This window comes from Sander lucioperca, chromosome 6 (assembly GCF_008315115.2).
Source record: "Sander lucioperca isolate FBNREF2018 chromosome 6, SLUC_FBN_1.2, whole genome shotgun sequence".
Classification (NCBI taxonomy): domain Eukaryota; kingdom Metazoa; phylum Chordata; class Actinopteri; order Perciformes; family Percidae; genus Sander; species Sander lucioperca.
Window position 1 is genome coordinate 37,052,255 of NC_050178.1, and position 12,013 is coordinate 37,064,267.

General features: G+C 38.8%; 1 protein-coding gene across 1 annotated transcript in view; it reads right to left on the minus strand.

Moving 5' to 3' along the window:
• Nucleotides 1-218: 218 nt before the first annotated feature.
• LOC116036192 (butyrophilin subfamily 2 member A2-like) overlaps nucleotides 219-12,013 on the minus strand; it is a 125,458-nt gene continuing 113,663 nt past the window's right edge. Inside the window, exons 5-9 of the mRNA XM_036001912.1 lie at nucleotides 11,584-11,844; nucleotides 8,771-8,803; nucleotides 2,939-3,055; nucleotides 2,140-2,480; nucleotides 219-1,470 (exon numbers count right to left, since the gene is read on the minus strand). Of these exons, the coding sequence (XP_035857805.1) occupies nucleotides 2,254-2,480; nucleotides 2,939-3,055; nucleotides 8,771-8,803; nucleotides 11,584-11,844 (638 nt within the window). The 3' untranslated portion in view covers nucleotides 219-1,470; nucleotides 2,140-2,253. The remainder of the gene's footprint in view (nucleotides 1,471-2,139; nucleotides 2,481-2,938; nucleotides 3,056-8,770; nucleotides 8,804-11,583; nucleotides 11,845-12,013) is intronic.

The following is a 12,013-nucleotide window of genomic DNA, read 5'->3' on the forward strand; positions in this document are numbered from 1 at the left end:
TTATTTTAGTTTAGTATGTAGGTCTCGGTTCAGCCAGGACTGCACTTTATTTTTAGTAACTTAGTAGCATGTATATGTATATCTAAATGGAAGTTTATTAAAAAGATGTAAACAGTGCAGTGTGTTCAAAGTGTAGTCTATGTGTTTCAGGTGAGGACTAGTAAAGGAAAATCACTTTTTATGCAAATTTCAGCTAAAAACAGTCACACAGCAAAGAATAATGTCAATATTGACGTTTTAAAGATTTTGAATAGTATAATTTGAATACATTTAAATTTAAATGATAAAAGGCACTTTATTATCAACTAACATAAATAGTTCAAGAACACAAGTACAGAGAGGCTTTTTTCTAAATACTTTTTTCTTCAGCGTATCTGCTTCTAAAAGATAGTGATAGAGACAGTCAGGAAAGACAGGAGATGACATGCAGCAAAGGGCCCTGTGGTGGACTCAAACCATAGTCACTGTGGTGAGGACTCAGCCTAAAGTACCAGGTCTACCTGTTGAGCCACCAGGGCACTTTATTCACTTTCTCACTGAGTTAGATAAAAAGATCAATACCACATCTCAGCCTTTACTATTCTTCTAAATACACAAGCAAGAAATGATTGTCTAAAGAGCAAACAACTGTAATAAAACACAACATAAAATAACAAAAAAAATTAAATGAAGTAACCTTTTTTACACAACATTTCACACTTCACATCATCACAGCAAACGTAATTATGTCTGAATACAAAAATACAAGACTTATAAGTGTGGTGAGTAGCGGTAGATAGAGGACCCAAATGCAGGGAGAGGCAGGCAGGCAGGAGAAGGTTTGAACTTCAGGATTTAATCCAACTAAAAATGGCAGTACAGAGACGGGAAAACTCACGAAGTCACACAGGGAGAAATCAAAAGCAACGGCAACAGGCGATAACACGCACCAACTGACGGGCATAACACAGGCAGGAACAAAACAATCTGACCCGAGACAATGGGAACACAGAGGTTAAATACATGAGGTAATGAACAAATGATGGACAGGAGATACAGCAGGTGAAACACATCAGGGCTGGACAGGACAATCAGACAAGGCGGGAAAACACAGGAAGTAGAACTAGACGAGACAAGACAGAAAACCAGACTTTCACAATAAAACAGGAAACAAACCGGAATACACAACACAAACAAGACAGAAATAGAACCAAAATACAAGGCACAATCCCAAACCATAACAATAAGAGCATCATCATGTTGACCTGGTCCTCTCTGCTCTACACACCTCTGGAACAGGAATACTGTACAAGTCTTACACACAGTTACACAATCAACTAGAACTGCAAGACTAAATCAATGAGCCTATACATTGTGATATAACACAAGCATAAAATAACTGAAGACAAAATAAATGTTTCCAGCAACACAGACTTTATCAAAGCCTTTCTTCCATCATTAATGGATGACGTTCCTTCTTCTGAGTTGAACCTGCAGGAAAAAAGACAAAACAATATTAAAGAAAATTAATTCAACTTTCTTGATCATCTTCAGGCTGCACAAACTACTAACACATCACTTATTTGGTGGCTGATCTACACAGATATGCCCCCTCCAAAAAGTAAAAAAAGAAAGAAAAGTATTATGTATTACGTATTTCTTTCTGCTTGGAAATAAAGTTAATGTTAATACACAAACATGAACCAGAATAGCAGGTACACTTAGAGACACCTACCGCTTTGTGTGTGTCGCTGCATGATTATTGATGATAATTTTAAGAAGAGAATAATAAAATGATCTTGAGTACATTATAACATCCTGTCGTATGAATTTAAGCAGTCCCATCTTTTCACTCTCGGCTTCACACATATGGCTGTAAAACTAGAGGTCACGAGTTCAAATGTAAAGTTAACTTTTTGGCTTTCAAAACCAAAACCAAAATGCAGATGCATCTCTCAGTAACATCAGGCAGTGTTCACACTCAGATTTAATCTACTACAGACTGCTGATATTTCATTAAGAAATGTGAAACTGACACCATCGATGAGTTCAAAGTTTTCATCATGTTTATTCAGATGCAGCAGCTAGATAACAAGGTGGAGACCAGGCTCCAGTCCTTAAATGAGAGGACATCTTTAACTCTTTCATCAAAGTACTCACCAACAACAAGCTTAAAGTATAATTTTTTAGGTTTCTTTTTCTTTTCTTTTTTCTGAATTGATGAAACCATACAGGTGTATTCTCCACTGTCATCCCTCGTTGTATTTGTGATGATTATGGAGGCGTTGCCTTGTTCCAGTTCATCTGGAAAATGTGAGACTCGACCTTTGAACTGCTCATTCTGACCTCCAAGTTTATCACTGTAAAGATGACCTTATAATACAGGAACACCTTCTGAAGACTATCAGTTTTCTGCCAGATGAACACTTCTAACCGAAGGTCCTCCTTGGTGCTGAGTGAACAGGGTAAAGTAACATCACTGCCTTCTTCCACTGTGATGACTGTTAGTCATGGAAGACAAACACATATATTAATCAATATGTTTACATGCAGAGTCATCAGTTAGTAATTATTAAGGCAGTTTTACATGAAGTTTAGTTTGTAGTCTAATTTCTCCGCCATAATTATTTCTGCATATTTTTTAAACACAACCAACATATTTTAACTGTTTAAAGCTTGTAGTGTATGATATTATTTACATACCCTACATCAAATATAATAAATAATTTAAGAATAAATTAAGAATAAAAAGATCTCCACTACATTATAACATCCTATAACAGTTTTATTAAAGAATATCCAACTGACTTGATCCTACTCTGGTGTAAATACCAACACAATGATTAATGACTGAAGATAAAACAACTGTAAAGACTCTGAACATGAGATTCATATAAATAATCTGTTGTGTTGTCTGCTCATCGTGAATATGTTGATACAGTTCATTATTTGAACTTACCTTTATTACAATTTAATGTGATGTCACCCTTGTATACCAGCACAGCTAGAACAGCAGCAGCAAGAAGAAGAAGAAGGAGAAGAAGAACTAAGCCAACAATCACTCCAGTGGAGAGCCCTGAAACAGAAGACAACAAGTTACTCTAAGACTCAGAATGTAACACAGATCATATCCAGCAGATTGGATATCACAGTCTACACAAAGAGAACAACTGAAGGTTGGAATGGTCCTGAAACCTGAAAATCTGCAGATAAAACCAGAGGTGGGATGAATGGCGTTTTTTTTTTTTTTTAGGCGTAATTTACAGGGGGGGTGGGGGGGTTACAGCCTCTCCAATAATCAACACTGGCCAGTGCAACCCCCCAAAAACCTAAAATCATAATTTCCATTACATAAATAAGGACATTTGGATCATAACTTGAGGCAGAAAAAGCACTATATTGTTGCTGAAAAAATTCACCAGAACACAGAAAATGAAGAGTGTGATATGCTCAAAATATATTATTATTATTTTTATTACTATCTTTCAAACACTAAAAGTGGTACCCACACAAGATCAACGGACCACATAACTCCCCTCCGGTGGCCCACCGTATAAATTACATCATTCTATTCTAAATCCCCCCCCACCATACCTCTCAGCAGGCGCGTAGGCCCATTACGGCCAGGGCGGCACTGGCCCGCCCACTTTACTCACTGGCCCGTCCAGCCAAGTTTGATCAAAATACATTTTGTTATGAAAAATATGTATGTAAAAAAAAAAAAAAATAGTAACAGAACTAGTTGTGTGTGTTTAATGTGTCTTCTCTTCTGATTAAAACAAAACTGTTTAAACCCATAGAATAAGGATCAAACAATTAGGAAGCCTTGGAACATAGGTGGTCACTATGGTAACAACAGGCAGACTCTCCGGGCTGCCTTCAGCAGCTAACGTTAGCTAGCTGGCTTTTTAGGCAATGTACCATGGATATGTTAAGCAATGTACTGTTAAAAGTTACCGCGACAACAATGGCTTCTCTTTAAAGTGGTATGGACCGTTTTCTTGGATGGAATCCAGTGTAAATAAGACCGATCTCTTCTGCAGCATGTGCAGACATTTCCCCAGCGGAGCTGACAGCCAATCAGAGAGAGAGGAGGCCCTCACAGAGGTAACATTAAGTAAAACGTGTTTCATGCTTCTTGCGTTATTATTTTAGTAACCTAGTAACCTTCCTATTTAGTAAGAAATCGTAAACACTGATGATGGCTTCTAGCTGAAACGTGTTTGTGTTTTGCCCACATTAAATAAGAAGATAACTTATCTGTGAGTGACATAGTTTTTAGTTTTCTTTGATCCTGTCACTGCCGTGGACTCCATACACTGTGTAAGATTTGGCGCTTTACTGGACACTTTTCATTATATCTTTCATAATTTAAACAATGCTTGGCTGGAAGTTTTCATTATTTGATTTTCTTTTACTGCTGGTAGCTCATTTGCTGCTCATGATCTGACCAAAGTCCTGAAGCAACAATGCTGTTATGAATGCACAAAGGATATGTTACATGTGTGATTTCTGTCTGATCTAGGCTATTCTGTGTCATGCAGTATGTAAAAGCCTTCTCTGCTGTTTGGGTTCATGTTTAGTTGCCACTTTGTGCAATAAAATGGTAAATTTTATAACAGTGCTGTGCAGAGCCAATGCTGCTGGTTCTGCCAGTGCAAATATATTTGCAACTTGTCGAATGTTGTGTACAAACCTTTTAGATTGAGCTTTGGTGGTTGAGCATGTTGTAGACAATACTGCTATTGCTGTTGTAATGCAGTATATGTTGGAAGGTAAAATTGTTGCCGTTTTTTTCAGTTTTTCCTTTTCGCTAATTCTACGTCTTTTTGAAAATGGCCCACTCACTTTTGTACTGGCCCGCCCCAAAATACTATTTCTGCCTACGCCACTGTTAGGGTCTATGTAGTCTATAGCCCCGACCTTCCACTTCTGGGATTCCACCGTATGTCCTTTGTTTTCTGACCGGATTTCCGTTACCCAATGCTTCCTTTGTGTTGGAATTTTAAACTCCGGTGGATTTCTGAGGACTATGGTTAACTGCTCCTCAGATCTCTGCAGGGTAAATCCAGACAGCTAGCTAGACTATCTGTCCAATCTGAGTTTTCTGTTGTCTGACTAAAACAACTTTTGAACGTACACGTTCCACCAAAACAAGTTCCTTCCCGAGGCTATTTTGCAGCAGCACCGGGGCTCCGTGCAGCGCTTAGTGCCGCCAAAGACGATTGTAATTGGTTTAAAGAAATGCCAATAACCAGAGGTTGTTTTTCTCTTATCCTGTAATACTGTGTGGACTAGCCAGACCCTCCTCTGCAGCGTTGTGGAGGAAGGTCTGGCAAAGCGAGACTAGGGTCAAAGGTATTTTGTCCGACTGAAAGTGTTCCTCCACAGGTTCCCCACAAGGGTGTGTGTTGTCAACTTTGTTATTCATTCTTCTCACAGATATGTGTCAGAGCAAATATGACAACAGAACCATTATCAAGTATGCAGATGACTCTGTTGTTGTTAGTCTGCTTCGTGACAACGAGACCAGCCCCGGTCCACTCATTAATGAATTTGTGCGCTGGTGTGAGGAGTCTTTAGTCTGGCTATCACCAGACCAAGCTCAATCTTTTAAGATTCAAGATTGAGCATTGGTCTGGGGAGTCTGCTCTGTATTTTCTCTGCACAAGAGGAGTGATCAACGGGCATAGTTCAAATGACTGTACGCGATTGGATAATCCTTCAACCAATCAGACCAACGATCCGGGTGACGTAGCAGCGACAGCCAGGGCCGGACTGGGACAAAAAATTGGCCCTGGCATTTTTGGCCCAGGCGGCCCACACCCACCGTGATTGGTCAGACACATTCCCTGCAGACAGTCCTCTTAAAATATGCGTGCATTCTATGATATGAGTTGCCTAGTGTTCTGCGTTCATGTGATCATTTTGGATCCTTCAAGAGGGGTCCCAAGACGTATCTGTTGATCTTAGCCTTAAATAATTCATTCATTCTTACAGTTATGATTTGTATATTTATGGTATTTTTATTATTGATATTTGATATTGTATTGCCATCATTGTTATTACTATTTTCCTTAATATTGGCTCGGCAACTTTAAAAACAGTTTACTGTTAATTTTAACTATTGTAAAAAGTGTCTGCTAAATACAATAACCATAACCCTTCCCAAACGCTACAATAAAGCTGAGAGTAGTATATACCCTGGAGAAGAGCACCAATACAAGAGAAGCTAATTAAGCAATTCAAGGAACACTGATGCTTGTATCAACACTGATTTTATAGATCACACAGACTTTTCAGCTACCCAACAAGCTAACCGCTAGCATTTTCAATGTAAGCTTAAGCAGTTAGGTGTTGTCGTTATGACGCGACACACACACACACACACACACACACACACACACACACACACACACACACACACACACACTCCCTGAGATTCCCTGTTAATTTGCCTACTCCGTACCACATTGTCATCTACTCTCTCTTCAATCTTTTCCTCTCTCACTCCCATCGCCTGTAGATTCTTAATCTTTTTCTCCCGTAATTTCTCTGCACCTCCCTGGTGCTTTGGTGGTCGTTTGTCCATTTTAACGTGGATGCTAAACTTGCAGCATAACTACAGCTTGTGTCTCAGGGCCGGGAGGCGTGGCCATAGTGGGATTCGTAAATTTGCGGCCCAGAGTGGGAACGGGGTTCCTGGATTTGATTGGGTCAGGCCAGTGCCAATAAAGAAAATGAACCAATGGGATGCTGTGCGTTCTTTATGGGCCGGCGCGGCCAAAAAAATAAATAAATAAATAAATTTAAAAAAAGGCCTATTTATATCGGCTATTCGGCCCAAAAGTGCGTCGGCCCACTGGGAAAATGCCCGGTATGCCAGATGGCCAGTCCAGCCCTGGTGACACCGGCATCAACGGGTTGCTACCATGGAGTGCTGCGCTTCAGTGGCCAGCTCATTGAATGTAAACAAAAAGCTGCTTGGTCGCTTCTCTATCGTCACAGTGTTAAACCCGCCAACAGCCAGGTAGAGTGTGATTGGTTCCTGCAAAATTGTGAACGGAAGCAGGACAGATAAACGTACAGGTTTCCAGACTGAGCTGCAGGCCGATAGTTATTGAAGCTGCCTGTGAAAACCCAGCGTAAAGCACAGTGAAATCAAATCCAACGTTTGATGGTGTAGTTGCAGACTGACGAAGACACACCAGCACAAGTATACATGTAATTGCTCACAACTGTAATCGACTCAGAATTTTTTTTTTGTTTCTAACGGAACCATTCGGTCCGCTAGTCACGGTTCAGGGCATGTATGTAATGATTGCGGTATGTACCTTAATGTATTGTCAATAGAGCCTTGCCGCTTTTAATATTTTTGTATTTTTGAGAAATGCAAAATCAGTATTCCTATGAGAAGTTAGTTAGAGTTATGTACTGAATGGTTCTAAATAGTTTAAAAAAAAACACTTCCTTGTTTCTAACTCACATGTAGCTGAACTAAGCAATCAGACGCTATAATATGTAATGTAATAGAAATGCAGCATCCATGAGCAGGTAGGCCTAATGGGCTATTATTTTATTTACAACACAATATTGAGACCGACTATTTAACCTTAACAAACCAATGAAGAATTTGATTAATGTAAGTAAATAAAGACAGCAGATGAAGTGACCGTGAGGCTGGTGAGCTGTCAAAATGATGAAGATCAAGACAGTTGTTGTAGGCGGCAATCTTTGACTTGATCTTATCCGCCGAGAGGCTGAGCAGGGGAATAACTTGCCAGACACGCTTTCCGTTCACGATTAGGCTACAGATTTATTTTGCACTAACACAAACAAGGTTCTGCTTCCAATACATCCCATAATTGTGTTACTGGTATACGAAATTGTGTCCAAAGTCATAAACAGCATAGAAAGGCAAAAAACCAACGTGAAAACAGCAGTCAGCAAAAATGAGACTTCCCCCTTTCACCCCCTCTCTTAGTCACAAAACCAGAACAGGTGAACAGCTAATATTACTTTGCTTCCTCCGCCCCCACCAGGTGCCTTGATGACCAAAAATGTCCTTTCAAAATAATAGAACTATACCTGGCTCTAACAGTTGTATTTGTCATGGTCTTAGTAGACATGAATGATCAGCATAAGCTGATGAGCATGAATGATGAGCCGTTTGTTGTGTCATTTGTTGTGTTAGAGTTCCATCTTCTGGGCACAATTGGTAATTACCCTGAAATATGGGAATATGTTCAGCTTACTTCCTGTTCACGTGTGGAAACGAACTACGGTTTACACGCACTGTCTCCTGAAACTTTGGTTATTCTGCAAAAAGAATAAGTTGCTTTAAAGATAATTCCGTTCCCTGTGAGGGCAATGCCTGTAAGTATGATTGTTTTCATTGCATATATCATGTCAAAATCCAAAACATTTCTTGGGGGGAGAAATCGTCAGACATCCATTATTTTATTATTCAACACCTCTTTGTCAAAAATAGGTTCCCACGTGCCTGGGGCCTCATGTATAAAAGACTGCGCACGTTACAGAGCCAGACAAGACTTTGCGTGACAGCCCGCACATTCTCACGTCAAGTTAATTTTCATAAATCCCACCGTGTGTGGGAAAACCAGCGAACGCAACGTTTATACATGAGGCCCCTGGACCCAGCTGCTGAATCCTGCGCAAGTTTGTCGATTAAGTCAGTTGAATATGTTCACAAAAAACTACAAGTATGATTTACATGAATAGCAGATGTTAGTGTCTTTCTATGAGTGGCATGACTGTAGAGATAACATACCTGAAGGATGTGTCTGCGGTCCAGAGCTGTACACTGATGAAAGATAAAAACATGAATTACATTTTTTTTTGACACATACATAATGTACATATTTTTGCAGAGCTTATATTTATTTCATGCAACTATAAAAACGTAAACTGATTACAAAAATAAAGGTACATGTTAAAATCAAATCAAAATATGGGGATAAAGATGTTACTTCTGTAATTGAATGAATCAGTCTGGTTTCAGACTCAGACAGAAGAGGAGGATTACTGACCAGAGTTAGAAACCAGAATGAGGAAAGTTTAATTGTTGTTTTCATCTTCATTTTCACTTTGAGTCTAAAACCTAATGCTGTGTTTTCACTTAGTTCTTCTTTTAATGAACCAACACTCTGCTGCAGTGAATGAAGTGTAAAGAACATGTTTATCATCTGGGACCCTCACTGCAGAGCAACAAGTCCTGATAACAAGTTTACTTTGTCTAGTAAAAACTTTATTTACCTCCATGGTATCAAATTATTACCAGGAACCATCACTGGAGATATTTAGAGTTACAGTTTGGTCCCTGGTTTTAGTTTGAGTTTAGTTTCTAGTTTGAAATAAAGTATTAAAGATGTAGATATGGTTTTAATTATTGATGATTTTGATTGTCATTACTCTGTTACTCTGTTTGTGATTCATGTGTGACAATAATTAACAAATCACTCTCTTATTAATCTGATTACAGCTCATACAGATCAACAGTTGAGTGAGAGGGAAATATGCTGACTAACAGACATAACTGGGCCATTAAGTGTAACATTATATAACTTAACTGTATTTAACAGGTCTTATGTTGTGTTTTCTGAAGAGAACAATCAGCTACTCCACAGTTACATGTAGTAGTTAGTTTGTGTTAATATTTCTAACAACGATCTCAGCTGTATGTAAGAATCAGAAACCTTTTCATTCCCAAAGTATTTTGGGATTTAGAGCAGAAAACACTACAGACTTTGTTTTCTGCATGTTTTCATCTCAACTGGAAAGAAGAAACTAACTGTAGAGAAAAGAGTCTCAGAATCAGAGCTGACCTTCAGTCTCTACAGTGATGAAGTGAAGTAAACAATATCTGGGTATTATTTTCTCTGTAGTATAATATGGAATAACTTGTGTTTTGATAGTATAAGTGTTACTCTGACGCTGTACAACACTTCTCAATGTTCATCATTTCTGTCCCTGAAATCCTTCTCTGAAACATGTTAACAAACAGTAAATGTAACGCTGTTAATGTGACGGTGTATCATGTACAGCACATTTAGTATCAGTGTATAATCATAGTATTAGAAAGTCACAAAGAGAACAACTGATGATGTACGGGCTCCTAAAAGGTGAATTCAGACTGACGACAAAGTCAAGTTTTGTCTCTATTTAATCTGTGAATTTGACTGTTGAATGTTTCTAAAGTTTGTGTTTTATTCAGCACAGAATACTGAAAACACAGAAATAAGCTAGAGCCAACTAGGAATGTACAAACCAACTAGATTAATTCAGATTTAAATTAATCGCTAACTATTTTGATAGTCGATTAGTCGGTTTGAGTAATTTTTTAAGACAAAAGTAAAAATGATTTGATTCCAGCTTGTTAAATGTGAATATTTTCTAGTTTCTTCTCTCCTCTGTGACAGTAAACTGAATATCTCTGAGTTGTGGACAAAAAGAGACATTTGAGGACGTCATCTTTGGCATTTTGGGTAAACACTGATCTACACTTTTCACCATTTGACATTTTAAAGTGCCCATATTATGAAAAAATCACTTTTTCTGGGATTTGGGGTGTTCTGTTGTGTCTCTGGTGCTTCCACACACATACAAACTTTGAAATAAATCCATCCATGGTGTTTAGAGTGAGATACGGTTTCTGAATGTGTCCTGCCTTCAGTCTCTGGGTGAGCTGGTCAAAATCGGCACGGCTTGTGACGTCACAAGCCGAAACGAGCAGGCTAACCGCAACCATTAGCTCGTAGCGTTAGCATGCTAACGCTAATGTTAACGCTAGCATGCTAACGCTAGCATGCTAACACTAGCATGCTACCTCGTTCTCAATAGCAAAGCACTGCTACAACACACAAAAGTTCACCATAATCTACAACAGAACTACTTCCATGTGCGCCCTCATTTAGAAGTCTCCCAGCTAATCCTGCCTTGTAACTGACCGAAGTTGTAGAAACAGCCTTTCTTTTACTGTCTATGGAGCTAGCTAGCTGACATGATCTACATCTGAGCTACTGGGCATGTGCAGTGCAATCAAAGATAGTACAGAAGAAGAAGAAGAAAAGAGGTCTCACTCTGTAGCTAAAACAGAGACCAGCTGAAAAGAGGATCTGCAGCAGTGAGAGAGAGCGGTGCAGTACAACAACAATATGGTGTTTTTTGAAAATTAAACCATGTAAACCTATTCTGGTACAACATTAAAATACAATTATGAACCTGAAAATGAGCATAATATGGCTGCTTTAAAGACCAAACAACTAATCCATTAATCGAGAAAATAATCAACAGATTAATCGACTATGAAAATAATCGTTAGTTGCAGCCCTAGAACCGACTGTGTGTGTTAATATGTAACAGTACTGAACTACAAACTCCTTCTTGCTCTTATATCTGGAGATTAATGAAGTGGAGTTTCAGTGGGAAGTTTTCACTCAGTTTGAAACATTTCCAACTTCAGCAGATTTCTTCATCTCCATTTCCTTTATGTTCAGTTTGAAGACACATTCATTTAAAGAAAAAAAAGAATAACATATAGGTACAATTATATGAATATGAAAATACAACTAGTACAAATCTCACCCTTGACATAAATCCATGTAGAAATCTGATGTTTGATTGTCTTCTGTGTTGCTACACAGCGATAGAAGTGAGCCCTGGTCACAGCAGCGGTGAGAGTGATGTAGAAACGGCCTTCTCTTTCTGAGACCTGGAGCTCCTCAGCAGTAAGGATGGTTCCAGCAATGTCCTGCCACTCTACTTTAGGTTTTGGAGTGCCATGAACTTTACACTGCAGCAGCACTCCATCCTCAGTTTTACGTATTGTGACAGATGGTTTTGGAGCTGCACCGGTGAACATAATAGAAACAATAGATTAAAATGGACAGTTATAGTATTAAACATGTAATATCGGGAGCCTCAATGACACATTCCAGGCAGCAACGTCTGAGAGGGCATGATATTTAAAACACCTTTAACTTCTTCCAATATGAGCTAGATTCTGACTTGTATC